Source organism: Megalobrama amblycephala, linkage group LG2, assembly GCF_018812025.1.
Source record: "Megalobrama amblycephala isolate DHTTF-2021 linkage group LG2, ASM1881202v1, whole genome shotgun sequence".
Taxonomy (NCBI): domain Eukaryota; kingdom Metazoa; phylum Chordata; class Actinopteri; order Cypriniformes; family Xenocyprididae; genus Megalobrama; species Megalobrama amblycephala.
Genome location: NC_063045.1, coordinates 8,096,011 through 8,118,361, shown reverse-complemented (window position 1 = coordinate 8,118,361; position 22,351 = coordinate 8,096,011). Strand labels below are relative to the sequence as shown.

Below are 22,351 nucleotides of genomic sequence, written 5' to 3'. Positions count from 1 at the left end.
CACTCAATGTTTTTCCAGTTAAAATAATTAATAGTTAATTTTTTAACTGTCAGGTGCGTGCTCACTGTCAGCCTGCCCATGTCAAAAAATACTATAGTAAATACTATAGTGTTTTTGAACAAATTAATTTCCCAGAGTAAATTGTAGCATAGGCCTACTGTATAAATTATAGTATTTACAACACTTTGTTAATGAATGCTACAGCATACTGTAGTATTAACTATAGTGAACTGATCAACTGTAATAAATACTGTAGTAGAAGCTAGTTATTTGAAGTTTTCAATATGGATATTTTTCTTACATCGATTTGCTTCAGAAGGCCTTTATTAACCCCCTGGAGTCGTATGGATTACTGTTTTTATGGATGGATGCATTATTTTTGGCTTCAAAACGTGTCCCCCCATTTACAAACATTATCAACCTTAGAGGACTAAGAATATTTTTAAATATATTTCTGATTGACACCTAGGGGCTTGATGGTGTGTAAATCATGGGATGACAAATTAAGATATTTTTAGTGAAATCCATTTTTTTTTTTATCCCTACAATACACAGTACACAATACAGCACAACAATGCTCTCTATACAGAGGATCCCTTTCAGAAAACCAAGGTTACAGCTGCAACCCGAATCTATTTTTTAGCCTAAAATCTCATAAATGAGTATAAATGTTCTTGTTGGCATTAGTTAAGACATACATGAATCAATGAAATTATTTTTCTACCGTATTGTTTTGAACTGACACAATTATACTAAAATTGCTCAGATAATATTTGTGATTTGTAAGAAAAGTAATTAATGTACAAAAATGTAAATTGTTACACTGTAAAGCTTTGGTGGATTAAATAAGACAAATGTCTGTTTGTTGCATTCAGATTTTGTGGAGTACTGTAGTTGTATTTGTCACTGTGGCTTTCTTGCACAATAATATACAGCAGTGTCTTCATTCTTCATATTATTCATCTGCAGATACATCTGTTTCTTGCTGTTGTCTCTGGAGATGGTGAACCGTCCCTGAACAGACTGAGAGTAGGATATAGTACTGCTAGGTGAGATGTATGCCAGCCACTCCAGACCTCCTCCTGCTGCCTGTCTGATCCAAGCCAAGCTTGGGTCACCACTAAATCCAGAGGCTGTACAGGTAAGTCTGTGAGATCCTCCAGGTTTAATGACCGCTGACTCAGACTCAGTCAGTGTCTGACACCAACAGACTGAAAAATGAACAGTTCAACATTAACATTTACAACACATGAATACGTCTGATTGTCAACAGGTTTTCAAAAGCTCTTCTTACATTCTGTGAGAGCAAACATGAAGATAAAACCCAGTTTAGACACAATATCCATTGCCATGTTATGAAAAGAGGAACCTGATGCAGGAAAGTCACAAAGTTTTGTGTCTGTAGATGAATAGAGTAGGGCTTTTAAAAGGGACAAGAAGTAGGTTTGCATAGACTGCCCTCTAAAGGCACATTTACATTTTCTGTGTCCTTATTAACCTCCATGTCTGCTTTTCAGTGTATCATTTGTTACTTTTTATTTACTAGCTCAGACTTGTAGTAGATAATTACAGAGCAACATTAAGTGGATACATTTTAGTTGATCCAAATCCTTATCCAATCCCATAATCAAGAAAACTTTACACATTCCAGAAAAACATACAATATAAGGCAAAGTTTTTTTTTTTTTTCTTCTTTTTTTTAAAGTGTTTTTGGTGTGAACACTGATCATAGAGATGAGATGAGTGAATACATGTGTTTTTTAATTTTTTTTATATGCTTTAAAGTTGACATTTATTAATGAGGGATGGATTGTTTTTTTTCAGATACATATGTGAATTATTTTTGAATCACGTGTGGCACAAACAGTTTCTCTAAATCACATAAGTTTATGTACAGCTCAGCAGCCTCTTGTGTTACTGTGTTTTTCGGGCACAGTAATAAACAGCAGTGTCCTCAGCCTGTAGATTTGTCATGTGCAGATACACCTGCATTTTACTGTTGTCTCTGGAGATGGTGAATCGTCCTTCAACGGTTTTAGAGTAATATTTGTCTCTGCCACTTGGAGCAGAAATATGCGAGATCCACTCGAGCCCTTTCCCTTCAGCCTTATCCATGAAATATCTGCATTATTAACTTCAATCCCAGAAAAAGTACAGCTCAGTTTATGTTCGTTCCCAGGTTTGAGGACGACTGACTCAGACTCAGTCAGTGTCTGACTTTTGCACACTGTTAAAATAAAATAAATTATCATTTATGAGACACTTGAGTTTTAAAAATAAAGTCAAAAATAGACATGACTTGACAGCAAAGAGATGAAACTTAATATATATATATATATATATATATATATATATATATATATATATATATATAGACACTGAAGTACTTAAAGGTCCCGTTTTTCATGGTTTTTTGAAGCTTTGATTGTGTTTATAGTGTGCAATATAACATGTGTTCATGTTTTGCGTGTAAAAAAACACAGTATTTTTCACATAATTTACTTATCTGTATACCGCTGTTTCCACTGTCATAAAAACGGGCTGATGACTTCCTTGTTCTATGAAGTCCCTCCTTCAGAAATACGTAACGAGTTCTGATTGTGCCAGCGGTTCCTGTGTTGTGATTCGACAGCAGCTGAGCGCTCCTTGCCCGGAAAGGTCACGCCTCTTACCATAACGTGGAGATGCACGCGCTCAGTGTTATTGTAAACATGTCTTTAAATTTTACCCTATCAATTTGAGCCGGAATCAGACCCGGTGATTGGACTGCGGGATGAAAATAACAGCGTTTCGACGACATGGCGACAAACACACTCTACAAACGCAACTCTTGTGTATTCCTGTGGGCGGAGGTTAGTCAAAAAACTGTTTTAGTGACGTCATTAAAGAAGGAAGTAGAGGGATGTAGTCCAAACTGCCCGTTCGATGTAGGCGACTTCTGTTAAATAAAATATCTCGCTTGGCATTGAACTTTGAGCTTTAAAATTTTACAGATTTTATTTATACTCTAACAACAACATTACACACTAACTAAAGTTTGAAACATGGGATCACGAAGAACGGGACCTTTAAAATAAATCTTACTTACTGTCCATATAGAGACAAGTATGCTTATGAAACAAGTAATTCAGAGGACCATTTTTGCAGCCGTTTTTGTTAAAAATCTCAATGACAAAACACTGAAAAGGAGACAAATATGAAGAGTATATAAGGCAGAAAGTACATTTTAATTTGCATAGTCCATCCTCCAGCAGATTTCATATCAATAAAAGGAGGGTCAGACCAAAGGAAAAAAAAATCAACCCTATATCTGGATTCAGCTTGTATATTGTAGATGATATTTACCACTACAGTGTATTTATTCACTTGAAAGATATAAAGATTAGTGTTTATCTTACTGTGAAAATGTATAGTAGGCCAACATTTTAAAATAGATTTGGCATTATATTAAGTGACTGTTGTTGAGACTATTGTTTTATTACTTGCAGTAGTCATTGAGTTGTTGCTGAGCACTGACAGAGCAGGTGGCTTTGCATATGAATATTTTCAGCAGGGCAGTGAGGCCCTTTTTTTATTAACAAGTTTAAAAGTTTTCATTGGTTAAAGCAAGAACACTTTTGGGCCTGAAGTTATAAAGACAATGATGGTATCACATTAGAAATTAAAAGTTTAATGAATAAAAATAATAAAAATTAGAACTAGAACTAGAATTAGAACTAAGGCCGGTTTCACACCGCAAGCGTGAGCGTGAACTGCGGCTGCAGAGACGCATGAGTATTCACACTGGAAGTGTTTGTACAGCGTCACAGCAGTGGCTGTGAGCATTTCAGGATGGTCCCAATTTATATTAAGTGGCCTTAACTACTATGTACTTACATTTAAATTAATCATTTGATACAATGCACTTATTGTGTACATACATGTTTTTAGATTGTACTTACATTTTAAAACACCTGCATGTAATTACATCTGTAATTAATTTCTGTTATTACATTTATAATTACACTGTTGACCCATCCCTTACACTTTACCCCTACCCTAAACCTACCCATACCACCAAAGCTTTTCCTAACCTTACCCGTATCCCACTTCAGTAGCAGAAAAAGTGTTTTGCCATTTAATACGAACCCAATAAGTACATTGTACTTATTTTTTGATGTAAGTACATAGTAGTTAAGGCCACCTAATATAAAGTGGGACCAAGACGACTATACATTTGTTTTTATAAGTTGGTCATTTATAAACTTGATAGTCTTTAAAGTTTGTTAAAATGCAAGGTGTACAACACTCTCGTATAAACTTAAAATAAATAAAAATACATAAATAAAAGCCTTGTGTTATTCATTGCTGCACAATGCTGAGGTAAGCTTTGTGTTTTACATCATCTGACACATGCACATGTTTACAACACAGCAAACTCTGCGAAAAAAGCCAGCAAACTCGGGTTTGATTTGGGTATGCTAGATCCTAGCTGTCTGTGCAATAACTAAAATAATGTTTATGTATCATATTTTCTGGCCAGTTTACTTTAGTTTTAGTTTGTTTTAATAATACACCATACTTTAACCCAAACTGAATAATTAAAAACAAATTTTAAATGAGTAAATCTTCTATAAATATTTTTTTAATATTAATTTTCTTTCCTGACATACTCCAATTCTTGTTAAAACACAGACATGCTTATTCTGTCTTATTCTTTTGTGTGAAATCATATTTATTTTGTCCATTAAAGGTGAAAAATCTATGAAAATCTATGGTCACTCCTTTGAATGGTCATGAGTAAGATTTTGATTCCAGATACAAACTAGGAGGTCTCAGAAAAATTATGGGGAAAATATGATCATGATGGTCCTATAACCATGAGCACTAATACTTCATAATCATGATAACGAGAGCAATATGATTCATAGTCCATTGGCTGGTCTTTTCTCATTAGTTCTCAGTTATTGTAAAGCTGCTTCAACAGATGGAGTCACTGTGTCTGTCGAGCACAGTAATAAACAGCAGTGTCCTCTTCTCTCAGACTCTTGGCTTCAAGATACTGTGTACTTTGAGACACATCCTCACTCAGTGTGAAGTGATTTTCCATTGTATCTGCATAATCAACACTACCAGAGTTAACTCTCCCAATCCACTCCAGAGCTTTCCCTGGCTTCTGTCTGATCCAGTGCATGTAGTAGCTCGTCATCGTAAAACCAGATATTTTACAGGAGATCTTAACTGTTTCTCCAGGTCTCTTCATCACAGCAGGAGACTGATCTAATCGGATTTCATCACCACTGATACCTGTGGAATAAAAGACATAAATCAATGAAGAGCTTGTATTAATTAAAGTGCTGTTTGACAGAAAAATGTCAAAATTACCTTGATGAGATACAATCACCATACAGATGAAATGCCAAATATTCATGTTCATGTTATGAAAGGAGGAACCTGCTGCAACAGTCAAAACCGATGTATGGAGATAAACAGATTGGGGCTTTTTTAAAAGGGAACTAGGAGAAGTAGGTTTGCATAGACTGCCCTCTAAAGGTACATTTACATTTTCTGTGCCCTTATTAACCTCTGTAACCATGTCTGCCTCTCTGACTCTCTGTTTTTTATTTCTTATTTTCTTGCTCAGAGGGGCTGGTTACCAATTAAGTTTAGATATTTTAAGTAATCCAAATTTTTATTCAAATCCAGATCCTGCAAAATATACACAGTTGTCATGTGCAGATACACCTGCATTTTACTGTTGTCTCTGGAGATGGTGAATCATCCTTCAACAGTTTTAGAGTAATATCTGTCACTGCCGCTTAAAGCAGAAATATATGAGATCCACTCAAGCCCTTTCCCTTCAGCCTGTCTTTGTAATGGGTAGTATTCATAGTATTCATCACACAGACCATATTAATATTGAGAGTTAATACGGTCATAGTTCTGTTCAATATACAAAGTAATTTTAGTTAAACTTTATTAATTGTTTTATTGTTTTATTTTGTAATGTTTATAATAGAGCAGTTAGACTGAGAGTTTATAGTAGATCCGTTAATTAGTGATGGGGATTCGACTCCAAAAGAGCCGATTCCTCGACTCTGAATAGCCCCAGTGTCGGGGTCGACTCCAGCACAGGAATCGACTCTCGGTGTCGACTCTGTTGCTGTGTCCGGAATTGCTCACTGGTTTACTAATGCTTGAATCCATAGCCTACATAATGCATGGCAGTTAAGTAATGTCTATGGTTAAGTGCACTAAGCAAGGAGTGAACAAAATGAAGCGAGGAATTCGGACACTGACGAATCGCGTCAGAGAGCTGTTGCAGAAACTTTGTCACATACATTTATGTGGCTTACTTTAGAAATAGATAACACAACAGTCGTGACTTTAGTTTGTAATAATACATACCTCCATGTAAGCTTTAGTATTGATGGTATATTACTGCAATAAATAAAGATTTGATTTTCCATAGTTAACCGTGTTCATTAAACCAAACATAAAAATAATAAAAAAAACTCACATCAACAATAAACATATTAATAAGTGTACATTATCGTATGCATTTTTTATGTATTGTATTAATTTTAGTATCTTTAAAGGTGCCCTAGAATTAAAAATTGAATTTACCTTGGCATAGTTGAATAACAAGAGTTCAGTACATGTAAAAGACATACAGTGAGTCTCAAACTCCATTGTTTCCTCCTTCTTATATAAATCTCATTTGTTTAAAAGACCTCTGAAGAACAGGCGAATCTCAACATAACACCGACTGTTACATAACAGTCGGGATCATTAATATGTACGCCCCCAATATTTGCATATGCCAGCTCATGTTCAAGGCATTACACAAGGGCAGCCAGTATTAACGTCTGGATCTGTGCACAGCTGAATCATCAGACCAGGTAAGCAAGCAAGGACAATAGTGAAAAATGGCAGATGGAGCAATAATAACTGACATGATCCATGATTACATGATATTTTTAGTGATATTTGTAAATTGCCTTTCTAAATGTTTCGTTAGCATGTTGCTAATGTACTGTTAAATGTGGTTAAAGTTACCATCGTTTATTACTGTATTCACGGAGACAAGACTGTCGTTATTTTCATTTTTTTAAACACTTGCAGTCTGTATAATTCATAAACACAACTTCATTCTTTATAAATCTCTCCAACAGTGTGTAATGTTAGCTTTAGCCACGGAGCACTATCAAACTCATTCAGAATCAAATGTAAACATCCAAATAAATACAATACTCACATGATCCGATAGGCTGCATGATGAACACTTTGTAAAGATCCATTTTGAGGGTTATATTAGCTGTGTGAACTTATATCTAAAAAATATCTATGGGGTATTTTGAGCTGAAACTTCACAAACACATTCAGGGGACACCTTAGACTTATATTACATCTTTTGAAAAGATGTTCTACGGCTCCTTTAACTCTCGTGTCCAAGCACTTTTAAGACAACGATCATGTGCGTTTAGCACCATCCCCCGGCCATTATAATGAGATGAATTCATTAAAGAATCCCTGGTTTCTCGTTTATTTAATTCTGACATAATATTGTTTTTCGTGACTTTTCTCTTGGTAAAATTAGGTATCGGCAATTAGCAGCTACTCATCAAGTCATCTCTAAATTGGACTAAGTTAATTTGGACAGTCTCGCTAAATGTGTGTTGTTTTAATGAGGGGATTTTAAGGCTTTGCGTCTGGGAAAAATAAATGAAGTGTGTAATGACTGCCATCTTGGCTTATTTATGACCCTGTTTTTATGTACAGTAAATGGAGTTGGGAGTCGAAGTCGACTCCAAAAATCGAACACCCCTACCATTAATCAGGTGAGATCGCGAGAGTTGGCTCATATGAGTAAACGCCATCACTGAGAAAACATCACTCATCATCTCTTGTGATTATTCTCCTTTTATTCTCAGGCATAACATCTTATTCATGAAACTTCTGCATTACCAATTTCAATCTCAGAGAAAGAGTACAGGTCAGTTTGTCAGAAAAAAAAAAAAAAAAAAATCCAAAAAAAAAAAGAACTCCAAACATCGTTTTATCTTAAGCAATATTCGTCACTATACAATGATTCACTCTAAAACCTTTTGTTAATGGGAAATGTAATATAAAAGTTTTCCTGTAAAGTAGAAATTTATCATAAATAAATATTGAGTCTGAATCAAATAATTGAGTCTGAATCAAATCCATTTAAATTAAATAATAATTAAAAGCCAAATACAGTCACACTGAATTTCAAATCGGAGTTTTTGAAAAGCTGCTGTTGTTCTTTTATGCTAACAAGTTGCTACAGTATATGAACTAGCATACAATGGTTGTCTGATTTGTTGAGCATGTAAACACATATTAGTCACAGTTTTTTGTTTTGTTTTGTTTTTTTTTTTGTTTGTCTCTTCAAGTCAATAAAACGCATTAAATACATTCTAAAAACCCATAGGAAAATCCTGAGGGAAATCTTGAAAATTCTAATTCTCTTCATGACTAGCTGCAAACTCTTCAGATGAATTCAATAAATTCATTTATTTGTACATTTATTTAACAGACAATTATCCCGTTCATGGCCACCTTTATACACATTGATTTTTGAAGCTGTTTATGAGGAAATGTTGCAGGAAATGTTACCATTAAACAATTAATATTTTGAATCGTGAAGATGTTTGCAGTAAATTTGCTTCAGTGATCTCATGCATGAATAGTTTTTGTTCAGCCCTGCAGTCTGTTGTATAACTGTGAGTCTCTTGCACAGTAATAAACAGCTGTGTCTTCAGTCTTCAGGCTTTTCACCTCTAAATACAGCATGTTTTTGCTGGTGTCTTTTGTGATGGAGAACTGGCCTTGAAGAGACTGAGCATAATATGCAGTTGTGCCAGTGTCTATAAACCCAATCCACTCCAGTCCTCTCCCTGGTTTCTGACGGATCCAGTGCATCCAGTAGCTGCTCATTGAGATTCCAGACACACTGCAGGACAGAGTGACTGATTCTCCTGGTCTTTTCACCACAGAATCTGAGGAGGTCAAAGACTGACCTCTAACAGCTGAAAGATAAAGAAAATTAACATTAGTTTAGTTAGAACAGTACACCTTTAACTGAGAAGAATTTGAGTGTTTCTCACATGAAATAATCAACAGCAGAACTCCATACAGTAGCATTTCCATTATCACCCCAAAACTGTAAAATATTAATGATATTCAGTTGCACTGCAGCTGCAGGACACAAACACTGACTGAGAATTTGGTTTTATAGCAAGTACTTTTAGAGTTTGTGTTACACTGACCCTCCCTAAATCATGTAATTTGCATACAAAGGCAAAACTGTGGTAAAACTGAACTGAGAAAATGGATTCAAATAATCTTGACTGAAGTCTGATTGATTTTGATACAATATTATTTCATTTTCTTTGAATCTGAATCATTTTTAGGAAGCTTGCTGACATACGGGCCAAAGACGAAGACGACACCATTTTGGTGTCCACATCAAATTAAATTTACAAAAGTCGTAAACGTAAAACGTAAAAATACTTGCGTATTAACAGCAATAAAATGTAAATCATTTACATATCCAAGTGTAAATGTGAATTCCCATGTATTAATATTAAAATCGTGACATTAATGTTTTAAATCTGTTGTATTCAATTGTCATCAATACATGTTTTAGTTGCATTTATTAAATGCAGTTTCAGCACCTCTCTAAACGCACAAAAAATGTGCGTTTTGTGTCTTTGAAAGTTACATATTAATACCTACGTATAAACAATGAGACCAGACATATTATACGCTGCAGCTACATTGGAGAAGCGGTTTGGAAAATGGATGTATGAATGATTCCGCTGCGGTGCGCCATCTTTTGGCGAGATGCAGTAATTCATTTAGCACGACCCTCATAGTGCAGTTAGGGTGTTCTCTAGCCGTTGAGTGTACATTGGTTGAACACTCATTATTGCGGTGCATTATGGGATTGATTGAGTTCTACTATGGTTTCGAACACCATACAAATGGATGTCCCCTTAAATAGTCCCCTATTTAAGGGTATAGGGGGTTATTTCGGACACAGCCCTAGTTTCCTAGTGTGTGCCTGTATTTACTCTAGCAACCTATTGTGTCCATTCTTATGTCTATTAATGTGTCTTTGGTTAGTGTGTTTCTCTCCTGCATTTTATATTCTCCTGTTATCCTGAGTGTTTGTTGTTTTGATTTATTATTAAAGTTTACTGCTGCATCTAGATCCTGCCTCAACTCTCCTTGATGCAACCACACATAGAATAATAACGTTTAATAGAGAGCTGTTTATATGGTTGTTTTCAGATTTTGTGCTGTACTGTAGTTCATTCTTCATTTTATTCATCTGCAGATACATCTGTTTCTTGCTGTTGTCTCTGGAGTTGGTGAACCGTCCCTGAACAGACTGAGAGTAGTATATATAACTACTGCCAGATGAGATGTATGCCAGCCACTCCAGACCTCCTCCTGCTGCCTGTCTGATCCAAGCCAAGTTCTGGTCACTGCTAAATCCAGAGGCTGTACAGGTAAGTCTGTGAGATCCTCCAGGTTTAATGACCGCTGACTCAGACTCAGTCAGTGTCTGACACCAACAGACTGAAAAATGAACAGTTCAACATTAACATTTACAACAGTACACATGAATAAGTCTGATTGTCAACAGGTTTTCAAAAGCTCTTCTTACATTCTGTGAGAGCAAACATGATAAAATTATATATTCTTGCATTGTTTTGATAAAAAAAGATTACATCCATATGTCATCTAAAACACAGAGACATACAAACATACATTGTAAAGTTAACAAGACGTAAAGATCACTTTTTTTCTGCATTAGATCAGTATTGTGGTATGCCTATAATGCTTTACGTTCATTTAGAAAGAACTCCATGAAGAAGTGTGTTAAAGGTCCCGTTCTTCGTGATCCCATGTTTCAAACTTTAGTTAGTGTGTAATGTTGTTGTTAGAGTATAAATAAAATCTGTAAAATTTTAAAGCTCAAAGTTCAATGCCAAGCGAGATATTTTATTTAACAGAAGTCGCCTACATCGAACGGCCAGTTTGGACTACATCCCTCTACTTCCTTCTTTAATGACGTCACTAAAACAGTTTTTTGACTAACCTCCGCCCACAGGAATACACAAGAGTTGCGTTTGTAGAGTGTGTTTGTCGCCATGTCGTCGAAACGCTGTTATTTTCATCCCGCAGTCCAATCACCGGGTCTGATTCCGGCTTAAATTGATAGGGTAAAATTAAAGACATGTTTACAATAACACTGAGCGCGTGCATCTCCACGTTATGGTAAGAGGCGTGACCTTTCCGGGCAAGGAGCGCTCAGAGCTGTCGAATCACAACACAGGAACCGCTGGCACAATCAGAACTCGTTATGTATTTCTGAAGGAGGGACTTCATAGAACAAGGAAGTCATCAGCCTGTTTTTATGACAGTGGAAACAGCGGTATACAGATAAGTAAATTATGTGAAAAATACTGTGTTTTATGTTATATTGCACACTATAAACACAATCAAAGCTTCAAAAAACCACGGAAAACGGGACCTTTAAAGATTTAAATCACTATTTATAATGTAGCTTGTTGACTTTCAGGGAAGTGTACTGAAAAATGCTCTTGGGCCGTCAGAGATCACACAAATAGTTTTTGTTCAGCCCTGCAGTCTGTTGTGTAACTGTGACTCTCTTGCACAGTAATAAACAGCTGTGTCTTCAGTCTTCAGGCTTTTCACCTCTAAATACAGCATGTTTTTGCTGGTGTCTTTTGTGATGGAGAACTGTCCCTGTAGAGACTGAGCAATATATACACTTGAGCCATGTATACGCCCAATCCACTCCAGTCCTCTCCCTGGTTTCTGACGGATCCAGTGCATCCAGTAGCTGCTCATTGAGAATCCAGACGCACTGCAGGACAGAGTTACTGATTCTCCTGGTCTTTTCACCACAGAATCTGAGGAGGTCAAAGACTGACCACTAACAGCTGAAAAACAGAGAAAATTAATGTTAGATGAATTAGAAAAATGAAATAATAATAATAATCCACTACAAATCAGATTTTCTCACATGCACTAATCATCAGGGGCTGCATTCACGAAACATCTTAAGGCTAAAAGCTCCTAACTTGCCGATTTAGGAGAAACTCTTAAAAAATAATGGACGTGTCAGTCCTAATTTTAGGAGTCCTACAGTATTTCACAGAGAGTATTTCACTAAGCATTTTAGCACTAAAACTAGCTCCTAAATCTGTGAAACGTTAGGAATAGTCAAAAGGACTCCCAAATCACTAAGACCAAATCACAAACAGTCCTAATCCACCCAAAGACACTGAACACCATTGAGGGAATAGCTGAGAGTGAGGAGCGGGGTGGCGGAGGGATGCAGAAAACTGTTGAAGTAATAGGCTAGTCTGCTCTCGTCTATGTATATATTCCTCCTCTCGAGCTGATTAGAAAGACCATTTGAATGTGTTCCTCCCAAACATTGTTCATAAAACATAATTTGTTGCTTGCATTTTGCATTCTCTTGAGAGGCAGACTTCCAAAAGGTGATCCACAATTAACTGTATAAAGACTACATTTTAAAACCTTTATTTGAACATAATGTAAGACTTGATTTTCCTGCTCAGACAAAAACTGAGATCAAGCATCCTGCAATAAAGCAATAAAACTTATCTGGAGAGAATAGCATAGGACAACGCCTTGCCTTCACATCTATTCACATTTCACATTTATTATTTCTGAATTGGCTTTAAATGGCTTTAAATGTGTGTAATTGGCACGATACACTTTTACCTGACAAATAAATTGTTATATTTGATTTACTCTGGATTCTCCTGATATCATTATTACCAGTAAATTATGGGAGGCTAATGCTATCGTAAATCTGTGTCCAAGGTAGAACAAACTGAAGGCCCATGAATGAAGGAGCAGTATAGGCACTTCATCTGAAGACCTTTTGATTTCTGTTTTACCCCTGATTTAGCAAGTTGTATGGAAGTGGCTAAATGAAAGGTATTAGCCAACTTATTACACCCTCTGACGAAGATCAGACTGGCGAGTTTATGTCCATGAGTTTACCGCAAAATCCCAGGGCGAGTTTCTGTGTGCAGCATCGGGTCCCTGATGAAGGAATAATTGAAATATGGGATACCCAGAATCATCAAAAATCTAAATTAATGCATAACTAATGATTTCTAATTGGAAACACAACCTAAGACTAATAATCATTTGAAATTGGAGTCAGATTAAACGAGTGAAATTAAGTGAACTTCACAGAGGCACTGAAAAGACATACACGCGTTAACATTCGCCCAGGCCGCCGGATTCCGTTTCTGGGCCGATGGGGGGTTCCTTACAATGACAACATTTTTATTAAAAAATATTTATATGAATAGGGCAACGTTTGTATTTTAAAACTTTTATTTTAATATGGACACCTCATTCTACAATATTTCTATGATTAAATCGCTGACTTCTCCCCCATCAGCCAATCACTGTGTGTATACTCCATAGCAACGAGGTCAACTCTGCCCTTACTCTTAGTTTTAAGAGAAAACTCTGGTCCCACTTTATATTAAGTGGCTTTAACTACTATGTACTTACATCACAAAATAAGTACAATGTACTTATTGGGTTCATATTGAATTGCAAAACACTTTTGCTGCTATTGAGGTGGGATACGGGTAAGGTTAGGGGAAGCTTTGGTGGTATGGTAGGATTAAGGGTGGGGGTAAGGTGTAAGGGATGGGTCAACAGTGTAATTATAAATGTAATTACATAAATTAATTACAGATGTAATTACATGCAGGTTCAAACATGTATGTACACAATAAGGAACAAATGATTAATTTAAATGTAAGTACATAAAAGGCCACTTAATATAAAGCCAAAACTCTGAAAAATGCAAAAATAACTAACAGCAGCATTTCAACAACAAAACTCAAACTAAAAGAAAAACAGTGACACTACAGTGTTTTACACTGGACACATGCACTGACTGAAATTTCAGCTTATAACTCAATCTTTCAGGAGTCTGGGAGACTTTTGTGTTTTAGAGGTTTGTAGACAGTGATGAAACCCCCCTGCCCTGGTCGTTCAGCCTATTCACATCTGTTCACAGCTCAAAAAATGTGTTCTGGGGTTTCATGACACTTTAATGCAGTAATCTGAACTTTATTACAGCAGTAGTACAGTAGGACTTTGTTTTGTAATTTATTCATGGTGTATTATTTGGTATTGTGTCATTGTTTCTGAAATCCAACCAGATCACCAAGTCTGGCATGGGTTTAGTGGTAACAAACTACAGTGGAAAGATCAGTTGTTTTTGTTTTTGGGCACAAGGAGTTAGTTGCTGTCTTTTAGTTTCAAGAACTGGTTGTGGTTCCACATTGTAACACCTTAGAATACTGATCATTCATTAATGAATAACTACACAGGAACAAACGAGTAATGGATTATTAACACTCTAGTAACTACTATTAACTAACTCTGATTAATGAATTAATAAGTAATAGTGCTCAGTTGAATGTGGTATTTCACTATTAGCTAATCAGTAACTACTGTTTTCTTAAACCTCTCAGAGAACTACTATGAACTACTATATATGGGTTCATAATTAATGTGAATGATGCATAATGTATAATTAATTCTGAAGTGAAGATCATGGTAATGCACAAGTAATGACTGCAGTATTACCAAATCCTTCAGAAGGAATTGCTTTGGATCATTCTAAAGTGAGAAACATGATAACTCTCTAATAACTACTGAAGTCATTGTAAACTTTTGAGGTAAAGTATTGGATAGTAATAACTCAAGAGTTACTACATCCTTCTAAAGGAACTTCTACTTATTTGGATCAGTATTCTAAAGTGAAGATCATGGTAACCCACTAGTAATTACTTAAGTTTTAACAAATACATCAGAAGGAATAACTGTACAAAAATGTACAAAAAGCCTCAAAAGTTTACAATGACTTCAGTAGTTACTAGTGCGTTACTGTCACGAATCCTGTCAGTTCCGGACTACATTTCCCATCATCCCCCCTGTCAATCACATGCACTCACTCCACCTATCACCTGTTGCCACATCCACCCTAGCACACCACACTGATCACCACACCCTGCTGCAGCTCATTATCAGGACTATAAAGGACTCACACTCACACCACCAGTTTGCAAAGTCTTGATTACCCAGTGTGTCATTTCTGAGCGTTTCCTTGTTTCCTTGTTTCCTGTCTGCCTGTGTTTGATCTTGCCTGTTCCTGTTTATTGACCCGTTGCTGCCTGTCCTGACTCTTGCCTTGTATACTGTTCTGTGAATGATATCCGCCTGCCTCGATCTACTGCCTGTACCCTGACTACGTTTCTGCCTGTTCCTTACTGTTCCTGTTTGCCCCTGATCGACCCAGCCTGTATGACTATGCTCACTGTAAATAAAAGCTTGCATATGGATCTCTGCCTCAGTCCCGCTTCGTTACAGTTACCATGATCTTCAGTTTAGAATTAACTATACATTATGCATTATTCATTTTAATTACCCATATATAGTAGTTCTTAGTAGTTCTCTGGGAGGTATGAAAAAAACAGTAGTTACTGATGAGCTAATAGTGAACTACCTCCTTCAGCTGATCACTATTACTTACTAATTCATTAATCAGTTTTGTTAGTTAATAACAGTTACTAGAGTGTTAATAATGCGTTACTCATTTGTTCCTATGTAGTTATTCATTAATGAAGGCTCAGTATTCTAAAGTGTTACCAGTTTATTATTTTAATTATTAAAAAAAAAAAAAGCTTTTTTTTTTTTTTTTTTTTTAATAAATGAATAAATAAAAAACTAAGAAAAAATAAAATAAGCTCCACCTTGACAATACCCATGTATTAGTACAGTTAATAAAGTTTTGTGGTAGAAGGATTATTAGAAAAAAAAAAAAAAAATCCAGTCTATTGTTAATATAAGAGAATGTAGCCTAGACTGAACAGATCTACTTCATACTGAGACATACTGTGGGAAACAGACGAGTCGGTATGATTCGGAATAAAGAATCATTTTAATAGCAGCGTGTTTTTTTATGGTTTTTTTATTGTATGTAAATGTATGTACATTCAAAACATTTTAGATTTTATCACTTATTCCACTTTTCATCATCTTCCCCTTTATCAGCTCAACCATGTCCACCTCATGATGAGTTTTTGAACAGCTGTCTGTATTAGTGTTTCCACAGTGTCTCTCTTGCACAGTAATACACCGCAGTGTCTTCAGTCTTCAGCTGATTCATGTGCAGATAGAAATTAGAGCTGTCCTTAGATGCTGTGAACCTGCCCTGCACTGACTGAGCTGAGCTCTTAGTAGAATCTGAATGATAATAAATAATCCATTCAAGTCCTTTTCCAGGTGCCTGACGGATCCAATGCATTTCAGTGCTACTAAGAGTGAATCCACTGCAGGCACAGGTCAGTTTGTGGGAACCACCTGGAGTCACAACCACTGACTGTTCAGACTGTGTGAGCACAACCTGAGAGTCAATACCTGTGGATAAACATGAAATGTACAAATAATCAGGATCATGTATTTATTTACACTAAGAAAAGAGTTTATTTTGTCCTATAAATATATTTACCAGACACTGCAGCCAGCAACAGCAAGAGATATGAAGTGAACATGATTTATGTCAAAGCTGAACTGGTGATGAGTCCTCCACTCAACAGTGTAGTTGTTTAAATATGGAACGAACATCAGATCATTTGCATTGAAATCCTGAATTAGCAAAACTAGATCTTGAGGCCATTGCGGTTAATTTCAGGGACAATAGTTCCACATCTTAATACGGATATAATATTTTCCTTCTGCGACACAAATAAATGCGAGTATTTTTCAAAGAAGGCATGAGTACAACCTCATCTGAGTTCCATTAAAAAGATATGTGACGTTGTGTTACGTTCATGTGAAAGTCGTAGCAAAGTTGTAGAGCTTCAGTGTGCTGTAGTTGAATGCATACAGGCAAACACAGATCAGCCCTTTTTCACCATTGGGTCATTGTTCTCACATTTCGTAGCACAAATAGTGGATCAGACTCCTAATTCTGTTGCTTTTATTTGAAAATAAATATGATGAACAAGACACTTGTAATAGCCTACTGACTCAGACTCAGTCAGTGACAGCAACAGACTGAAAAAAGAACAGTTCAGCATTAACATTTACAACTGTAAGGCAAGGCAAGGCAAGGCAAGGCAAGGCAAGTTTATTTAAATAGCACATTTCATACACAATGGTAATTCAATGCTTTACATGAAAAGGAAACAAATACATAATAATAAAAATGGAATGAACAGGAGACAAATATATGAACCCTAACTGCCTGAATCACTAAGTTCAAGGTTCCTCTATCTGATGTGGAAGAGACAGAGTCAGGTTCACGGTGTCATTGGATCTGACCTTATCCAGTGTTGTACACTCAGTTCTTAATTCTAAATGCAACTGGAAGCCAGTGCAAGGACCTGAGGACTGGTGTGATATGTTCATATTTTCTGGTTCTGCTCAGAATCCTGGAAGCAGCGTTCTGTACGAGCTGCAGCTGTCTTATGGTCTTTTTGGGAAGGCCAGTGAGGAGTCTATTACAATAATCCACCCTGCTGGTGATGAAAGCATGAACAAGTTTCTCTAAGTCTTGACTGGAGACAAAGCATCTAATTCTTGCAATATTTTTGAGATGATAATATGCTGATTTAGTTATTGCTTTTACATGACTACTGAAACTCAGGTCTGACTCCAAAATACTCCAAAATAATGTTTGAGCCCTAGAGTGAGGGTATGGAGATAAAACCCAGTTTAGACACAATAATATCCATTGCCATGTTATGAAAAGAGGAACCTGATGCAGGAAAGTCAAAAACAAGTTTTGTGTCTGTAGATGAATAGAGTGGGGGCTTTTAAAAGAGACAAGAAGTAGATTTGCATAGACTGCCCTCTAAAGGTACATTTACATTTTCTGTGTTCTTGATAACCTCTGAAACCATGTCTGCCTTTCAATGTATTATTCTTATTTAATAGTTCAGGTTGCTAATTATGATGAAAATGTTTAATGTTTTAAAAAATCATTTTTTTCAACAGCTTTTTTTTTTTTTTTACATGATTTTTGCACTGTTTAGTCTGAAAACCTGTTCAAAAGATCTTCATTTAAAGATATTCAAGAATGTGGATGTAACATTCAACTTATCAGTTGTCAATTGGAATGCCTTAGACCTCGGTGGCCTTTTAGTTTATATATATATATATATATATACATATATATATATATATATATTGTGGCGACCAGGGCGGGCGAGAGCCGTGAGGGAACGGCGCGAGGCCGGTGGCGCGAGAGTTAACGAGCTACACCTGGGAGGCGCACCGGCCTTGGGTCTCTCATGGAGGAGCTCCGGGAGCATAAAAGGAGGAGTGACGACAGTGAAGGACGAGAGAGGACCAGGCCTGGACTTTATTTTATGTTTTTTTATGTTTGTGTGGCCGGCAGACGTCCGCGAGGGTCTGCCGGCATTACTTTCGTTTTGTTCTTTGTTTATTTTGAATTAAAGTTTTGTTGAATGTTCGCCGGTTCCCGCCTCCTTCTTCCTGTACATACGAACTGTGTTACATATATAATTATATAATTTATTTGTTACATATATATATAATTTATTTATAATTTTAATATATATATATATTTTTTTTATTCTAGAATGAATTCAACATTTTGTTCTCAAAGTATATATCCTTACATTTTTGTGAAAAGAAAACATTCTATATGAGAGATTTCCAGATTTTTATCTGGAATTTTTCCAGTGATTTTTATTTTATTTAGTTTACACCAGTTACTAAAACACTCAGAGCGAAACAACAAAAACAAGACAAACAAGATCACTTTGTCTGCATGAATTTAATATGCTTATAATGTTTGTTGTTCATTAAGAAAGACCTCCATAAAGTATGTTACGGATTTAAAACCATATTTTAATAAAGTAAAAATCATTGAAGTAGCTTGTTGAATTTTAGGGAAAATTGCTCTTGGGCAATCAGAGATCACATGAATAGTTTTTGTTCAGCCCTGCAGTCTTTTGTCTAACTGTGAGTGTCTTGCACAGTAATAAACAGCTGTGTCTTCAGTCTTCAGGCTTTTCACCTCTAAATACAGCATGTTTTTGCTGGTGTCTTTTGTGATGGAGAACTGGCCTTGTAGAGACTGAGCAAAAATAGTGCCAGTGCCACCGTCAATACGGCCGATCCACTCCAGTCCTCTCCCTGGTTTCTGACGGATCCAAGCCATCCAGCTGCTCATTGAGATTCCAGACACACTGCAGGACAGAGTGACTGATTCTCCTGGTCTTTTCACCACAGAATCTGAGGAGGTCAAAGACTGACCGCTAACACCTGAAATATAGAGGAAAAATAATGTCAGATGGATTACAGTAACAGTGAGATGACAGTAATAATTCAGAACAAATGGAAGTTTCTTACGTAAAATAGTCATCAGCAGAACAACATACTGTAGCATTTCCATTGTCTCAACTGCCAGTAAACAACAAGTTACACAGAAAAAAAAGTGTACACAGCAGCTGATTTAGATGGTTAGTCGTTGGACAGTTTATAAAACAATTCTCTGGGACTGAGGGTGATCCGCCCTACAGAATAGTTTGCATATTAAGAGATTTTTTTGAGGGTTTAGAGTAGTCAGAGCCATATGGATAGAGCTCCGAAATACAGTGTAACAGCGCTGAGGGTGATAAAAAATACAACATAAAAAATGTAATCATAATTTGTTGTTATATTACAAGAAACAAAGTTGAAATACAGATGACAACAGATAACAACCACTTTGCAGCATGCTTCTGTGTTCACGCTTGAGCTTGAACTAAGAGTATTTTTTTAAATCACACATATGATTCTTGCTATTATCTCTTGAGGTCTTAAATTTGTGCAGAATGGGAGAAGTGGAGGTATTTTTGTGGACTGTGATGAGAAAATAATTACATGCCACCTGCTCAAATAAAGAGAAAGGGAACCCTCTGTACTATTGCACATAGATCACTGGAATAATCTAATAATATTTTGGGACTGTAAAGTCCTGTTTCATTTTTATACTTGCATTACTTGAAATATACTTCATCGACATGCTCCTTCATTAACTCATCAGCTTATGCATTATATTTGGATGTTCTTCTAGTTTGCATATTTTTAAGAACATGTTTCCTATTGTAACAAAACTTACAAAATATAAGAAAGTGGCCAATGAAGCTAAAGATAATCTACAAAGAGAGCAACTCTTTAATTCCCAGGGATGTAAATGTTCTAGTCATGTCTGACTGCACTTCTGTTTTTGATTGGCGCTGCAGTTTTTTGTGTAACTGTGACTGTCTTGCACAGTAATAAACAGCTGTCTTCAGTCTTCAGGCTTTTTATTTCCAAGTACACCATGTTTTTGCTGGTGTCTTTTGTGATGGAGAAGTGGCCTTGTAGAGACTGAGCAAAAATAGTGCCAGTGCCATCGTCAATACGGCCGATCCACTCCAGTCCTCTCCCTGGTTTCTGACGGATCCAGTGCAGCCAGCTAAGGGAGAGTCCAGAAACCACACAAGATAATGTGACTGATTCTCCAGGTTTCTTTACTTCAGAGCCAGAAGAGGTCAGTGATTGACCATGTGCATCTGGAACCAAGACAAAATGTTCACAGAATTAAAACAGCATTGGTTTTAAATATTCATATTTAGAAAGTTGCTTAATGAGATCGATAAGCAGATTTAAACTTGCATGAAACCAGTACAAATATAATAATATAACTAAGATTCATCTTCCTCTAAGACCAATGCAGTTCCATGCAAAAACTGTGTTTTTGGTGTGTGAAGAAGCTTTTAAAATTGAAGCATTTATTGAACAGAGAACAGACAATGTTTCAGACTTCATTTGATTAAGGGAGGGTCTTAAAAACTGAACAAAATCTGCTGCACTGCCCTCACTGTTAATCAGTGATGACCCTGTTTTTCAGATAAAGATGGGAAAAACTTCATATATATTTATAAAAGATAATATATAAATGATATATACATAATGATGTAATTATATATTATGATAACGTGACACACATTGTAATAAATGTTTTGTCAGGTAACATAAAAATGTTACCATCAAAAATAACTTTTTATTCAAGTCTTAAACAATACAAAATATGGCTGTATCAACCTGACTTTATTTCTGTCATGAGTGTGTGTAGTCCACATTTACTTATATTTTATTTATATTTAGTAATTTATATAGTCTTTTTATTGCTTATGCATTAATATTTTGTTGATACATAAAAAACATTTTGGTAACACTTTATTTTCAGTCTATACTGTTTTTAACCATATGTAGCACGGACATGGCTGATCCCTCCATATGTTTTGTCCTGAGGTCGATGGGTTTTAAACCTTGTGCTACTATTATATTATATTTTTGCAATGAGTGTCTTTAACAGTTAATAAACCTCAAGGGATGAAGCTGCCTGTATCAACAGTACAAACAAATGTACAAAACATGATTACTCACGAGGCTGAACTGAAATATTGAACACCACATGAAACACAATCTGTTATGCCAGTCGGAAGTTTAATTTGTATGTTGAATATGAAATGTGTAAAAAGTAAACAAGACTGAAAAGAACAAGAAGATATTTAGCTGCACAGCATCTGAACACAAGTACTGACTCAATTCAATTTATAACACAGTCCCTTGGGTATTTGAATGGCATATGACTTATCCTCCCTACAAAATTATTTGAATATATAAAGGTTTGTTAACATGTTAACATCACAGTTTTTGTAATTGTGTTTTTATCATTTTGTCTGATTATAGTAATGTGATATTGTAAATGTTAGAACATAGGCTAATTTGTAACGTTTCTGGTTATTGTTCTGGGGAATCATAAAAGCAACAGCGGTATCGGTCAGCACCATGTGCAGATGAGCAAGTGAAGTACAGATGATGGTTTGGGTCAGTGGTGTGCAGTGGGGCTCTGAAATGAGGAGACAAAGTTTTCACTGTTTTTGATTTTAATGTTATTTATTTTAATGTAAATTGCAGTTACACTTAATGTTGACACATTTTTCAGGTAAACATTACTTACAATATCATGGAAAAAAATGTAATGTTTATTATTCTCTTTATTAAAAGTATATTTCTCATCAAGTTAGTGCTTTTAAGCATTGTTGTGCTTAGCAAAATAACTAAAAGAATGCAGTAACAAATTTCATATGTCATATATTTTATTTGTGAACTGATGACTGCTGTTCAGGTGTTTCTTTTTAGTAGTCAACTTATTTTCGGATCAGCAGTCATCAAA

The 22,351-nt window shown here is 35.9% G+C and overlaps 5 gene segments (V, D, J or C); all 5 read right to left on the bottom strand.

Moving 5' to 3' along the window:
• Positions 1 to 903: 903 nt before the first annotated feature.
• LOC125262619 lies at positions 904 to 1,388 on the bottom strand. The segment is given in 2 exon segments: positions 904 to 1,211; positions 1,295 to 1,388. Coding segments are annotated over 2 exon segments (366 nt in total).
• Positions 1,389 to 4,837: 3,449 nt separating this feature from the next.
• LOC125263444 lies at positions 4,838 to 5,442 on the bottom strand. The segment is given in 2 exon segments: positions 4,838 to 5,286; positions 5,365 to 5,442. Coding segments are annotated over 2 exon segments (366 nt in total).
• Positions 5,443 to 8,695: 3,253 nt separating this feature from the next.
• Positions 8,696 to 9,215, bottom strand: LOC125263438. The segment is given in 2 exon segments: positions 8,696 to 9,035; positions 9,114 to 9,215. Coding segments are annotated over 2 exon segments (375 nt in total).
• Positions 9,216 to 11,573: 2,358 nt separating this feature from the next.
• LOC125263442 lies at positions 11,574 to 19,612 on the bottom strand. The segment is given in 2 exon segments: positions 11,574 to 11,984; positions 19,495 to 19,612. Coding segments are annotated over 2 exon segments (372 nt in total).
• LOC125263446 lies at positions 16,092 to 16,689 on the bottom strand. The segment is given in 2 exon segments: positions 16,092 to 16,530; positions 16,622 to 16,689. Coding segments are annotated over 2 exon segments (363 nt in total).
• Positions 19,613 to 22,351: the final 2,739 nt, after the last annotated feature.